This window comes from Ceratotherium simum, chromosome 22, assembly GCF_057802395.1.
Source record: "Ceratotherium simum simum isolate JZ-2026a chromosome 22, ASM5780239v1, whole genome shotgun sequence".
Taxonomy (NCBI): Eukaryota; Metazoa; Chordata; class Mammalia; order Perissodactyla; family Rhinocerotidae; genus Ceratotherium; species Ceratotherium simum.
Window position 1 is genome coordinate 14,271,996 of NC_141921.1, and position 12,277 is coordinate 14,284,272.

Consider the following 12,277-nt stretch of genomic DNA (forward strand, 5'->3'; position numbering starts at 1 on the left):
GTCCGAGGGCCGGCTGCGCCTCTCTGCGCCAGGTCCCCTCACCCCCACTCACCTCTGGTCACATTGACTGTGTTGGCAGCCAAGATGTCAGCCTGAATGCTATCTATTTTCATGTATAAGTCCTCGGCGTTGCTCTGAGGATGGGAGCAGGGGGAACCTGGCTAAGGTGCCAAGGCATTCTCGACCTGGAGTTGGGCTTGGGCAGAGGGATGTTGCAGGCCGGGGTCACGCTCCTAGCCTGACTGGAAGGACAGGAAAAGGAACGGAAGGACGCCCGGTAGAGGAGCCCAAGCCAGGGCAGTCCCCCTGCAGCTGGTCACGAGGCCCAGCCTGTGTGGGGGTGTATCCCAGGGTGGGGGGACGGTGCGGAGGAGGCACCATTCTGTCGGGGCCAAGTTCCCTTTTGGCGGCCCGGGAGGGAGCACTCACGCGGAAGAGCTGGTAGAGCTCCTCCCCCAGGGACCTGCGCACGTGCTCCTCCACGACCGGGAACGTCTGCACGAAGTACTGCGGCGGGCGGGGCCGCGTGACTGCATGCCCGCGCCCGGTGCCCGCGCCGCCCGCGCCGCCGCGCCGCCCGCCTCACCTCCAGCGTGAGGCTGGCCTGCCGCTGGCTGTTGCTGTGGTCCGTGTTGCCCATGGCGGCCATCAGGCTGTGCACCACGCGCAGGTGCAGCAGCTCCTCGGCGAGGCTCGTGTTGCTGCGCGCCAGGACCCTGGGCCGGGGATTCGGGCTGCGGCGACCCCTTGGGACTCGCTAGCGACCGGCCCGTTGCGCCTACCCGGCGGCCGGAGCGCTCCCGGGGCCCGCGGCCAGCGCTGAACCTGGCTTGCTGCATCCACCCGCCACCCCTGCTCGCTTACCCGATGGCCTTGGCGGCCGCGGCCTGCTGCAAGAACACGGGCAGGTGGGCAGTGAGCTGGAGAACCGAGGAGTCTGGCGGAGGGGGCAGCCGTGAGGCAGGAGACCCCCTCCTCCCGCCCAGGCGTCCCCCTTCTCCCCCACTCCCAGCGGATGCCTACCGTGGAGGATCTTGGGCTGCAGTTTGCTGGTCTCCTTGACCGACGGGATCAGCAGCGCCACGAGGCCTCTGAGCAGCGCCGGGCACACGTCGTAGTTGACCAGGTCCTTGATCAGCGCGATGGCTGGGGAAGGGCAGAGACGCTGGAGAGGCCCGCCGCTCCAACATCCCTCACCGCCACCAAGGAAGCAAAAACCCCTTGAACCGTCCCTTTACCCTTCATCGAGCTTTCCTTGCACCTTTCACTGGCCAGCACTGTGCAAAGGGGGGGTGGGAGGGGCGAGGTGGGCAGGCGACGACTCAGTCCTGCCCTCCTGGAGCTCGTGGTTAAAGAGGAGGAGGAGGAGAAGGGGGCTGAGGCCAGAGCTGGAGGCCCCACGGAGGGGGGCCGCCTGTGGCTTGGAGGAATCCAGATGGTTTTGTGGAGGAGGGAAGGGCTGGATCTTCGAAGGGAGACGAGGATGGTGTAGGGCCTGGGCCTTGCTTGCTCAGCAAGAGCCCACAAGCCCATTGCAACCATGTGTCCTTTGGGCCCCCTTCTGGGCAGGACACCCAGCTGCTGGGATTTGTAACAATCTCGGGCCTGCCCAGCCCGGATCTTACCTTATCTCACTCGAAGAAAATCACAAAGGGACACAGAGCCCCTCCACATGAGCTACTATTCCTGGGAATGCTGGCTGTACCAGGGGCAGCCCCCTTGGCAAGCATATAGCCTTTGTACCCTCTGCCTATATAAACAACGCCCTCTGCACCCGTGGCAGTGTGCAAGTCCGTCCAGCCGGCCACCACTGGACATTCGCCATAAGTAACTCCCAATAAACCTGTATGTCTCGTACCCGATCTCCAGGTCTTTTCTTTGGTCTCTCCACAACCTATCCTGGACAACTCACCCAACTGGGTGTGTGACCAGACAGATGGGGAAAGACAAGGGCTGAGAGGAAGACAGAGAAGTGGGTGGAGATGTGTGGCAGAAAATGAGAAAGGGGCGGAAGCAAGGTAGACAGCACTTTAGAGAAACTTTTGTTTCTGAGGAACCATTATTGAGGCCTTCTTTGCCCAGGCTCTGTGCCAAGGGCTTTCCATACACTATCTCACTGAAGATCACCATAACCAATGAGGTTCGCTTTGCAATAACACCATGACTGTTATCCCTATTTTACATTTAGGGGAATGAGGCACAGAGAGGTAAAGCGCTTTGCCCAAGGTACCACAGCTAGGAAGTGGTGGAACCAAAAGGATGGAAAGAATTCGTTAGGAAGAAGGAGGGAACTGGAATTTATTGAGCGGATTTTCTATAGATACTTTCCAGTCATTCATTCCTTCCAGCATTCACTCAGCCTTTCAGCAAATCTGCATGGAAAGCCTATTGTGACGGGCGCACAGTGTGGTGACAAGCACTATAAAGGGGTCTGTAGGCTGTGGGAGTGCCTGGGAAGATGGGGAGGACTGAGTATTTTGGTAAAGAGAAAGGAACCATAGAAAGGCAGAGCTAGAAGGGGACAGGGTCAGATGGTAAGGGGATGGTAGGCTGGGGTGAATGTTATTCTAAACACATGTGCTTGTTCCACGGAGGACAGGACTCAGAAACATGCTGTGCCCAGCATGGGAGTCCAGTGCCACCTCTCTCTCCACCTGCTCCGGGGGAGACAGGACTTAGGAAAGTACTTGTTTCCCTGACTAGCTCATTTGCATACCAGAATGCAATGTCGACACATGAGAACTATTAACAGTATTATCTGTTTGAATAATGAAAATTTATTTAAAGTAAGAACATGTTTGGGAAAATTCTCTACAACGGAGGAAACGCTTTTGTCTGTAGGTGCAAAGGCACCCTAGGTGTTGGGGGATCTGCCAGTATCTGGGAAGATGGGTACAGCAGGTATCCTGGATAGTTTTGTTTCTCTTCGGAGAGAATTTTGCTTTTTGCTAAAGATTGTAGTAGAGAGAGACACTTAAGAATTGGTAGTGAAGTTTTTTTGAGGCTTTTCTTAGATAAAGCCAAATATCTGCTTTATCAAAGGCCAGTGCTTGATAATGCTGAAATGTAGGTATATCCTTAATTGGAAAATAGCAAACACAGGCAATTTGCTTTCTGGGAAAGTGTTTTGACGGGCATTAAAAAAAATTTTATTTTTTGCCCTTTAGATTTCAAGGTTTTCATGAGAGATATAAGATGTGTACTCTGCAAATTTAAATGTGCACCCCCTGCTCATTTCTATGGAGGCCGAAAACAGCCAGGTCAGCTCAGCTCCGAGTCTAGGCCAAGGATTCCATAGCTTTCCAAGGTTGTGACATGCACCTTCTTTTCCTAACAACGGTTTAGAACGAGGCCCCATCAGGGCTGCTTAGCGCCCAAAAGCTAAGAGCGCGCGCAGGCGCACTGCTCACGGTGCGTCGGCCCAACCTCTGGGCTTCTCAGGGTTGGACATCTTAAAGAAAGTTGTTTTGGATCTGCTCCCACCAGAGCCGTGGGCGGGGGCAGGATGCACGCGGTGCACTAGGCCGGCTCACCTTCCGGAACGCACCGAGCGAAGGCTCATTAGCGTAGCCGCGCGGCGCCGCCCTCGTACTCTATTTCAGTTTGAAACTGCACGTTTCCCTGTTTGCTTGGGTCAACGTCCATGTTTTCCAAAAATCCCTTTCATAGGTTTTCCTGGCGGAGTAGCTGTAGCACAGGAATAGACACCAGTCTTGGCGAGTGGCCGTAAATTAAGAATGGCAAACGTTCTCTTCAGATCGAATGTCTTCCGCCTTCTAGTAAAGATTTCCATAGAGAGGAACGTTTGCTAGTTTGCCTTACTTCTGATCCCAAAGGAAAGTTTTTAATGTTCTATTAGGTATGACGTTTGCTGTAGTTTTTTGTAGACACTTTTTACCAGATTGAGGATAATTTTCTTCAAGCTCTTTTTCTATGATAGATGTGCATGGATGACATATTATCCTTTTTGTATCCTCCAGTATACAAAATCTGGTAATCTGAATTACCAGATTCAGTTTGGTAATATTTTGTATAGAATTTTCGCATCTATGTTCATGAGTAATATTGGTGTATAATTTCTCTTTTGCATGCTGTCATTGATGGATTTTGCTAACCTTAGAAAATGAGTTGCAGTATATACTCTATTTTTCTAATCTCAGGAAGAGTTTAAGACTAGAATTTTTCCTTGAATGTTTGATAGAATTTCTGAACCTATCTGATCTTATGGAAAAAAATTAATTACTGATTCATTTTCTTTAATGGTTAGAGGACTTTTCTATTTCTTCTTTTTTTTTTTTATAATTTTATTTATTTATTTTTTTCCCCCAAAGCCCCAGTAGATAGTTGTATGTCATAGTTGCACATCCTTCTAGTTGCTGTATGTGGGACGCGGCCTCAGCATGGCCGGAGAAGCGGTGTGTCGGTGCGCGCCCGGGATCCGAACCCGGGCCGCCAGCAGCAGAGCGCTGCGCACTTAACCGCTAAGCCACGGGGCTGGCCCTCTATTTCTTCTCCAGTCCATTTTGGTAAGTTATATTTTCTAGCAGTTTTCATCTAAATTTTCAATCATATTGAAAAAACTTGTTCATTATATCATCTTTTAAAAATTATTTTAATGAGGGACTGGCCTAGTGGTTAAGTTCGTGGGCACTGCTTTAGAGGCCTGGGGTTCGTGGGTTCAGACCCCAGGCACAGACCCACACACTGATCATCAAGCCATGCTGCTGCGGCATCCCACATGTAAATAGAGGAAGATGGGAATGGATGCCCAGGGACGATCTTCCTCAAGCAAAAAGAGGTGGATTGGCAATAGATGTTAGCTCAGGGCTAATCTTCCTCAAAAAAAATTTTTTTTTAATGAATGTAGTGTCTATAGTGATATCTCCTTTTATATTCTTCACATTGATTATATGGCTTTTCTCTCTCTCTTTTTTTTTTTTTGCAGGGGAAGAGTCCGCCTAAGCTGACATCTGTTGCCAGTCTTTCTCCTTTTTTCTTCCTTTCCCCCACCTAAGCCCCAGTACATAGTTGTGTATAGTTGTCAGTTCTTCTGGTTCTTCTGTATGAGCCGCCACGACAGCATGGCCACTGACAGACAAGTGGTGTGATTCAGGACCCAGAACCGAACCTGGGTCATGGAGGCCTAGCATGCTGAACTTGAACCGCTAGGCTGTCAGGGCTGGCTCTGGCTTTTCTCTTTTTGCATCATTCCCTTTGTTCCCAAGTCCTGTAGGAATAACACAGATGGATGCCTGCTTATGCAGTGGATTGTATTACAAAGAGGAACCCTGATTTCAGAGAACATGAGTGTTATATAGGAGTCAGTAAGCATGCTAGCCCTTTGCTCTAAAGGGGGAAACTATTTTTTTCCAAAGCTGTTTGCTAAACAAATATCCTTGAAAAGATAGTTGGGAACTGAGAGCAATTAGTACTTTCACCTACAAGACGCGCAGAAACGTGAGAGACCTGCAGAGAGTTGTCTCCTAGGATCGTTCGTCTTTTGCTAGAAGTAATCCTTTAACAGACATCCTTGCCTTGTTCCTGAACTTAGGGGGAAAGCACTGAGTCTGTCACTATTTTTTTTTTTTTTAAAGATTTTATTTTTTCCCCAAAGCCCCAGTAGATAGTTGTATGTCATAGCTGCACATCTTTCTAGTTGCTGTATGTGGGATGCAGCCTCAGCATGGCCGGAGAAGCGGTGCGTCGGTGCACGCCTGGGATCCGAACCCGGGCCGCGAGCAGCAGAGCGCGCGCACTCAACCACCAAGCCATGGGCCGGCCCAGTCTTTCACTATTAAGTAAAATGTTAGCTGTAGATTTTTTTGTAGACACTTTTTATCAAGCTGGGGAAGTTCTTGAGTCCTACTTTCCTGAGAGTTTTTATCACGAATGGGTGTTGAATTTCGTCAAATGCATTTTCTGCACTGACTGTTATGATTTTTCTTCTTTAGCCTGTTAATTTGGAGGATTAAATTGATTGATTTTTGGATATTGAGCCAGTCCTGCATTCCAGGAATGATGTATAATTGGTCGTGGTGTATAATTCTTTTTCTATATTGCCAAATTCTACTTGCTAATATTTTGTTAAGGATTTCTGCAATTATATTGATGATGGATATTGATCTGTAGTTTTCTTTTTTTTTTGGTGAGGAAAACTGGCCCTGAGCTAACATCTGTGCCCATCTTCCTCTACTTTGTATATGGGACACTGCCACAGCATGGCTTAACAAGTGGTGTGTAGGTCTACACCCAGGATTGGAACCCACAAACCCCAGGCCGCCAAGGCAGAGTGAAACAGAGCGTGTGAACTTAACCACTCCACTACCAAGCCGGCCCTATGGTTTTCTTTTTTGTACTGCCATTGTCTGATTTTGGTTTTAGAGTAATACTAGCTTCATAAATTAATTAGGAAGTATTCCCTCCTCTTCTATTTTCTAGAAGAGACTATGTAGAATTGTGTTATATAAATGTCAGGCCCTGTTGCTTGACGGTGTTGTTGAGTTCTGTATCCTTGCTGATCTTTCTGTCTAGTTGTTCTATAAATCGTTGAGAGATGGGTGTTGAGGTCTCCAACTATCATTATAGATCTCTTTTCAATTCTATCATTTTTGCTTCACATATTTTGTAGATCTCCTGTTCAGTACATATACATTCAGAATTACTACATATTCGTGTGGATTTACCCTTTCCTGATTATATCATGTCCCTCTCTGTCTCTGGTAATTTTCTTTGCTCTGAAGTCTACTTTGGTAATAATATAGTCACTCCTGCTTTTCTTTAATTAGTGTTTTCATGATATATCTTTTTTATCTTTTTACTTTCAACCTGCCTATATTGTTTTTTTTTTTTTTTTGTGAGGAAGATCAGCCCTGAGCTAACATCCATGCTAATCCTCCTCTTTTTGCTGAGGAAGACCGGCCCTGAGCTAACGTCTATTGCCAATCCTACTCCTTTTTTTCCCTTTTTCTCCCCAAAGCCCCAGTAGATAGTTGTATGTCATAGTTGCACATCCTTCTAGTTGCTGTATGTGGGACACCGCCTCAGCATGGCCGGACGAGCGGTGTGTCAGTGCGCACCCGGAATCCGAACCCAGGCCGCCAGTATCGGACCGCGCGCACTTAACTGCTAAACCACGGGGCCGGCCCCCATGCCTATATTGTTTTATTTGAAGTGAGTTTCTTGGAGACAGTATATAGTTGAGTTATGTGTAGATTTATTCATTTATTTTTGCTGAGGAAGATTTTCCCTGAGCTAACATCTGTGCCAATCTTCCTCTATTTGGTATGTGGGTCACTGCCACAGCATGGCCGCTGACGAGTGGTGTAGGTCTGCACCTGGGAACTAAACCCAGGCAGCTGAAGTGGAGTGTGGCAAACCTAACCACTAGGCAATGGGGCCGGCCCCCACAGTTTTTTTTCTTCTAGATATTTGTGGTACAATGGGAAATAGATATTTGATTTTTGTCCCTGGTTCCTAGCACACAGCTTCTAAAGTCCTTGGAATCCCCAGAGTGATGAGTGTCTTTTGTGTGTTAAATGAGATAACCGGTGGCTGGGGACCCCTAGATGGCATTGGGATGGGGGCTGGTCACCAAAAAGGCCAAGGCCTGATTACAGGGTTGGAACTTTCAGCCCCACACCCTGACCTCTGGGGAGGAGAGAGGGACTGGAGAGTGAGCTAATCACGAATGGCCAATGATTTAATCATCATGCCTATGTAATGAAACCTCCATAAAATCCCTTAAGTGATGGGGTTTGGAGAGATTCTGGGTTGGTGAACACATTGAGGTGTGGGATGGTGGTGTGCCCGGAGCAGCCCCCCAACCCATATCTTGCACTATACATCTCTTCCATTTGGCTATTCCAGAGTTGAATCCTTTATAATAAACTGGTAATAGTAAGCAAAGTGCTTTCCTGAGTTCTGTGAGTTGTTCTGGTAAATTACGGAACCTGAAAGGGAGGAGGGATTATGGCAACCCTCTGACTTTGTAGTCAAGTTGGACAGACGTGTCGGTAACCTGGGGCATCTGAAATGAGGGCAGTCTTGTGGGACTGAGTCCTTAAACCTGTGGAGTCTGAAGGTAACTCTGGGTAGTCAATGTCAGAAGTGAACTGAATCGTAGGACACCCAGCTGGTGTCCACAGAGAAGTGAAGAATTGCTTAGTGTGGAAAACCCCCACACATTTGGTGTCAGAAGTGTTGTGAATAAAGACAGGTCAATATTTTAGTCCCCAGGTGGGGGGATTGGTCCAAACTGCCTAGCCTACCATTATCAGAAAAGAGTCTTCTTCACCTGGCCATTGCTACTCATTCTTCTAGACTCAGCTCAGAAATGAATTTTCTGGGGCCGGCCCCATGGCTTAGCGGTTAAGTGCACGCGCTCCGCTGCTTGCGGCCCGGGTTCAGATCCCACGTACAGCAACTAGAAGGATGTGCAGCTATGACATACAACTATCTACTGGGGCTTTGGGGGAAATAAATAAATAATTTTTTTTTAAAAAAAAGAAAGAAATGAATTTTCTGGCCTCTTCTCCCCGACTCCACTCTGGACCACTCAGGAGTAGACGTCCTGTGTCTCTGGCCCTATAGCACCATTTTCTCACGTGGAATACTGGTATCATCCAGTAATAGTCTCTCCAGTAGTGTGTGAACTCCAGTGAACGTATCTGAGGCATCTCTGCCCAGAGCCTCAAACCATTCCTGGCACACAATGCATGCTCCATAAATGTTGTCGAAAAGAACTGACTGGTTCCTGCATTCCCGTAGGCTAAAGACCACTCTGGTCATGGCAGCCTAGGACTGTGCTTGGAAACTGCCAGCCTGGTGGGATATGACCCCAGAGGAGGCTCTGTACTGGCCACTGTGGCCTCATCCACACTCTTCCACAGGCTGAAGAGCCAGCACTACTGCAGCTTCCTCCCTCCATCCCCTATGGCCAACTTCGAGAGAGCTCTTGGAAGCCAGGACCTTATACTTCTTGGCCTGCCCAGACCTGAGCCATGTGCCATGAATGCTCACTTCATAGGATCCAGGCATATGGAAAGGTGAAGGGATTTTGGCCCTCCCTCCACAGTGGGAGATCAGGGGCATCTGGTGAAGCGGCCATGAAAGGGACTGCGTTGATCTGCAAAGCACACAGAGTGGGTCTCTACAGGACACTGCTTTCAGCTCTTGGAAACTTTACTTGCTTAACTCCTGACAAACATATGCTGCCTAACAATGAACATGTGCTGGTCAGAAAACTGTCATCGACAGTCATCAGCAGAGCAGTGATCTGTTTACCCAGAGGCAGAGGCTGGGGAGGCAGCCAGCAGCCCCGACCTGTGTCTCGCAAGCACACGCAATTCTCCTGTCTGGCTGCTCAACATCACCAGCTGCAAACACCACTAGAGGGAGGGGAGCTGACTTCTGCACTCCAAGCCTTAGAGTGCCCTCTGGCAGGAAGAAGAGAACCAGTTTTGGCTGATGTGTTGATCTAAGGAAAGGCACCAATAGTCTTCCATAGAGAGAACCAGCCCACTTCCCTTGTGCCGGATTCTGAGAGGCCTCCCATCCATCTGGGCTCCAGAGCCACGGGGCCCAGCAGAGGGCTGGTCCTGAAGCCAGCCTTGTCTCAGCATGTTCTTCCCAATCACCGAATCAAAGATCCACTCCCGGAAGGAAGAGCCTCAAGGACATCCCCTGCCACCCCTTCCAGTGCTTGGCACTCTGGGGACAGGCCTTCTGGGGCAGCCCCTTTCCTCTGTGGACCAAGCTGACGCAGAAACAGCTGCTTCATTCAGAAACACGTCCTAGGCCTGTCCAGCCACTGCTTCTGGGCTTCCTCTTTCATCCATGTCTTCCGGGGTAGCCCTCGCAGCCCAGCTGCCCCCACCCCAGCCTCTGCTTGCTCAGATGTGGTTCTAATTTGGCATCACGGAGCCAGCAACATTGTGGAGGGAAAGGGACCAGCACACCGGACCTCCCTGGCTTCCCCCAAACACTCTCCCACCTGAACAAAAATGCTGCCTGGGATGCCTCTGGGGGCCTGGCAGCCATACCTGCGCTGGCTGGTGCCTTGAAACCCCCAAGTCTTCTCACTTGTTCTTGTATCGTTTGGTCATGAAACCTTTCTTCCTCCTTCTTGAATTAGTGCAGCTTGGTTTTTGGGTCTGAGTGGTTGGCTCCCCCTCATGTCCAAACACGTGGGGCCTTGTCAGCTGCAGCCCATCTCTCAGGAGGTGGCTTCTTCCCAGGCACACACTGGCAGCACCTTAGTGCCAGGACACCCCGGGAAAAATGCCTGCCTGTGCCTCAGAGGGCTCTTCCTGCAGCAAGAAATGACTCGGTGAACATTCAGGGTAGAAATGAATGAAGATGTTTTCCTGACCACAAACAGCATTCTCTGCCCACGTAGGACCAACTACTCCAGGAGACAAATATCGGTTCTGCCTATTCACTTTACACTAAATACTTGATCCTTCATTATGTATTTGCAACACTTGGAGCTCCTTAGATAAATGGATTCACTGATTCACTTTTTTTTTTTGTTTTTTTTTGGGAGGAAGACTAGTCCTGAGCTAACATCCTATGCCAATTCTCCTCTTTTTTTTTTTGCTGAGGAAGATTGGCCCTGAGCTAACATCTGCGCCCATCTTCCCCTACGTTATATGGGACGCTGCCACAGCACAGCCTGACAAGTGGTGTGTCGGTGCGTGCCTGGGATCCGAACCTGTGAACCCCGGGCCACCGAAGCGGAGCGCACACACTTAACCGCTAAGCCACCGGGCGGCCCCTACTGAATCATTTTTGATTGAGTTTTAAAATTCACAGCTGTCACTGTTTACACCCAAAGCGAAAGTGCTAGTCCCTGCCCCAATGTCTCCACAAGAACCACAGCCGGTCACAACTCTTTACACACTGTGCTAATTCCTCAGCATGGCGGACTCATTCAGAAAGTGATGGATGGGCCGGCCCCATGGCTTAGCGGTTAAGTGCGCGCGCTCCGCTGCTGGCGGCCCGGGTTCGGATCCCGGGCGCGCACCGACGCACCGCTTCTCCGGCCATGCTGAGGCCGCGTCCCACATACAGCAACTAGAAGGATGCGCAGCTATGATATACAACTATCTACTGGGGCTTTGGGGGGAAAAATAAATAAATAAAATCTTAAAAAAAAAAAAAGTGATGGAGACAGGACACGACCGTCTTCGGCAGCTTTGCCTGAAGCCTGTGGTGCTGACAACACCCAATTGTCCTAAACTGAGGCAGCCACTGATTCATTCAGTGAATGAATGAATGAGCATCTTCTGTGTGCCAGACCCCTGTGCTAGGGCTATGAGGAGGACTAAGATACAATCCCTGCCCTCAGGGATGACACAGTCTGATGGGGTACCAGTGAGGAAACATTTATGATGTAAGGTTCTAAGAGCCATGGGAACCCAAAGGAGGCCAGGCTGGTGTGAGGGTATGTTGAGGGGGTGGGGATAGAGAATCAGGAGGCTTCCTTGGAGAAGGTGACACGTGGGCTGACAAAGCCATGGGGAGAAGGGAGGGACTGGCATGAAGAATGTGGCAAGTTCCATGTTGGGTAGTGCATGCCACCCTTGTGGCCAGGCCAGCAGGGAGGTCTGGCAGGGACACTGGAGGTTGGGTCATGGAGTGAGAGCTAAGCCTGTGGAGGCCAGCCCCAGCTTCTGAGGGCTTTGCATGTGCCAACCACTTAATAGAGCAGGCGTTTTCTTGTCTTTCATTTCAGAGAAAACTAAGACTCAAAAAGGTTGAGTAGCTTGCCCAACGTCAAACAGCTGATAAGCAGTGGAACAACTCTGTTGGATTCCACAGCTCATATTCTCCACCACTGAGTTCTACTGCCTCCACTCTGGTGGAGGGCTAGGAAAATAGACTGTGTGTGGGCACCGCCGGGGAGATGGAGATCGGTTTAGAGGTGAGAAATACAAAGACATGAATTGCAGCAGTGGATATAGGATGAAGAAGGAGGAAGAGATTTGAATGATATTAAGGAGTTAGAGTTGACTGGTCTTGGTAGAAGGTGGTTGAAGGTGGGAAGCAGGAAGAGATGACGATTCTTCTGTGTCTCGCCTGGGTGACTGGGTGCTTTTCACTGAGGTCGGGATCTTGGAGAATGAAAGGTTTGGAGCTGGAATATTGGGAGTCTAATTCTGAAGGTGGTCGGTGACATCCGGGGAGATGTTCAGGAGGCAAACGGAAACAATGATGTGTAGCTCAGGAGAGCGGTCTGAGCTGTAGAGAGGTCACTGAACACCTGCCCGTCGTCCAT

At 49.7% G+C, this 12,277-nt stretch overlaps 1 protein-coding gene across 1 annotated transcript in view; it reads right to left on the reverse strand.

Annotated features, from left to right (window-relative positions):
• ARMH1 (armadillo like helical domain containing 1) overlaps window positions 1-12,277 on the reverse strand; it is a 41,158-nt gene that overhangs the window by 1,211 nt on the left and 27,670 nt on the right. The window contains exons 7-11 of the mRNA XM_087446064.1: window positions 1,024-1,146; window positions 865-937; window positions 587-716; window positions 430-507; window positions 53-134 (exon numbers count right to left, since the gene is read on the reverse strand). Of these exons, the coding sequence (XP_087302190.1) occupies window positions 53-134; window positions 430-507; window positions 587-716; window positions 865-937; window positions 1,024-1,146 (486 nt within the window). The remainder of the gene's footprint in view (window positions 1-52; window positions 135-429; window positions 508-586; window positions 717-864; window positions 938-1,023; window positions 1,147-12,277) is intronic.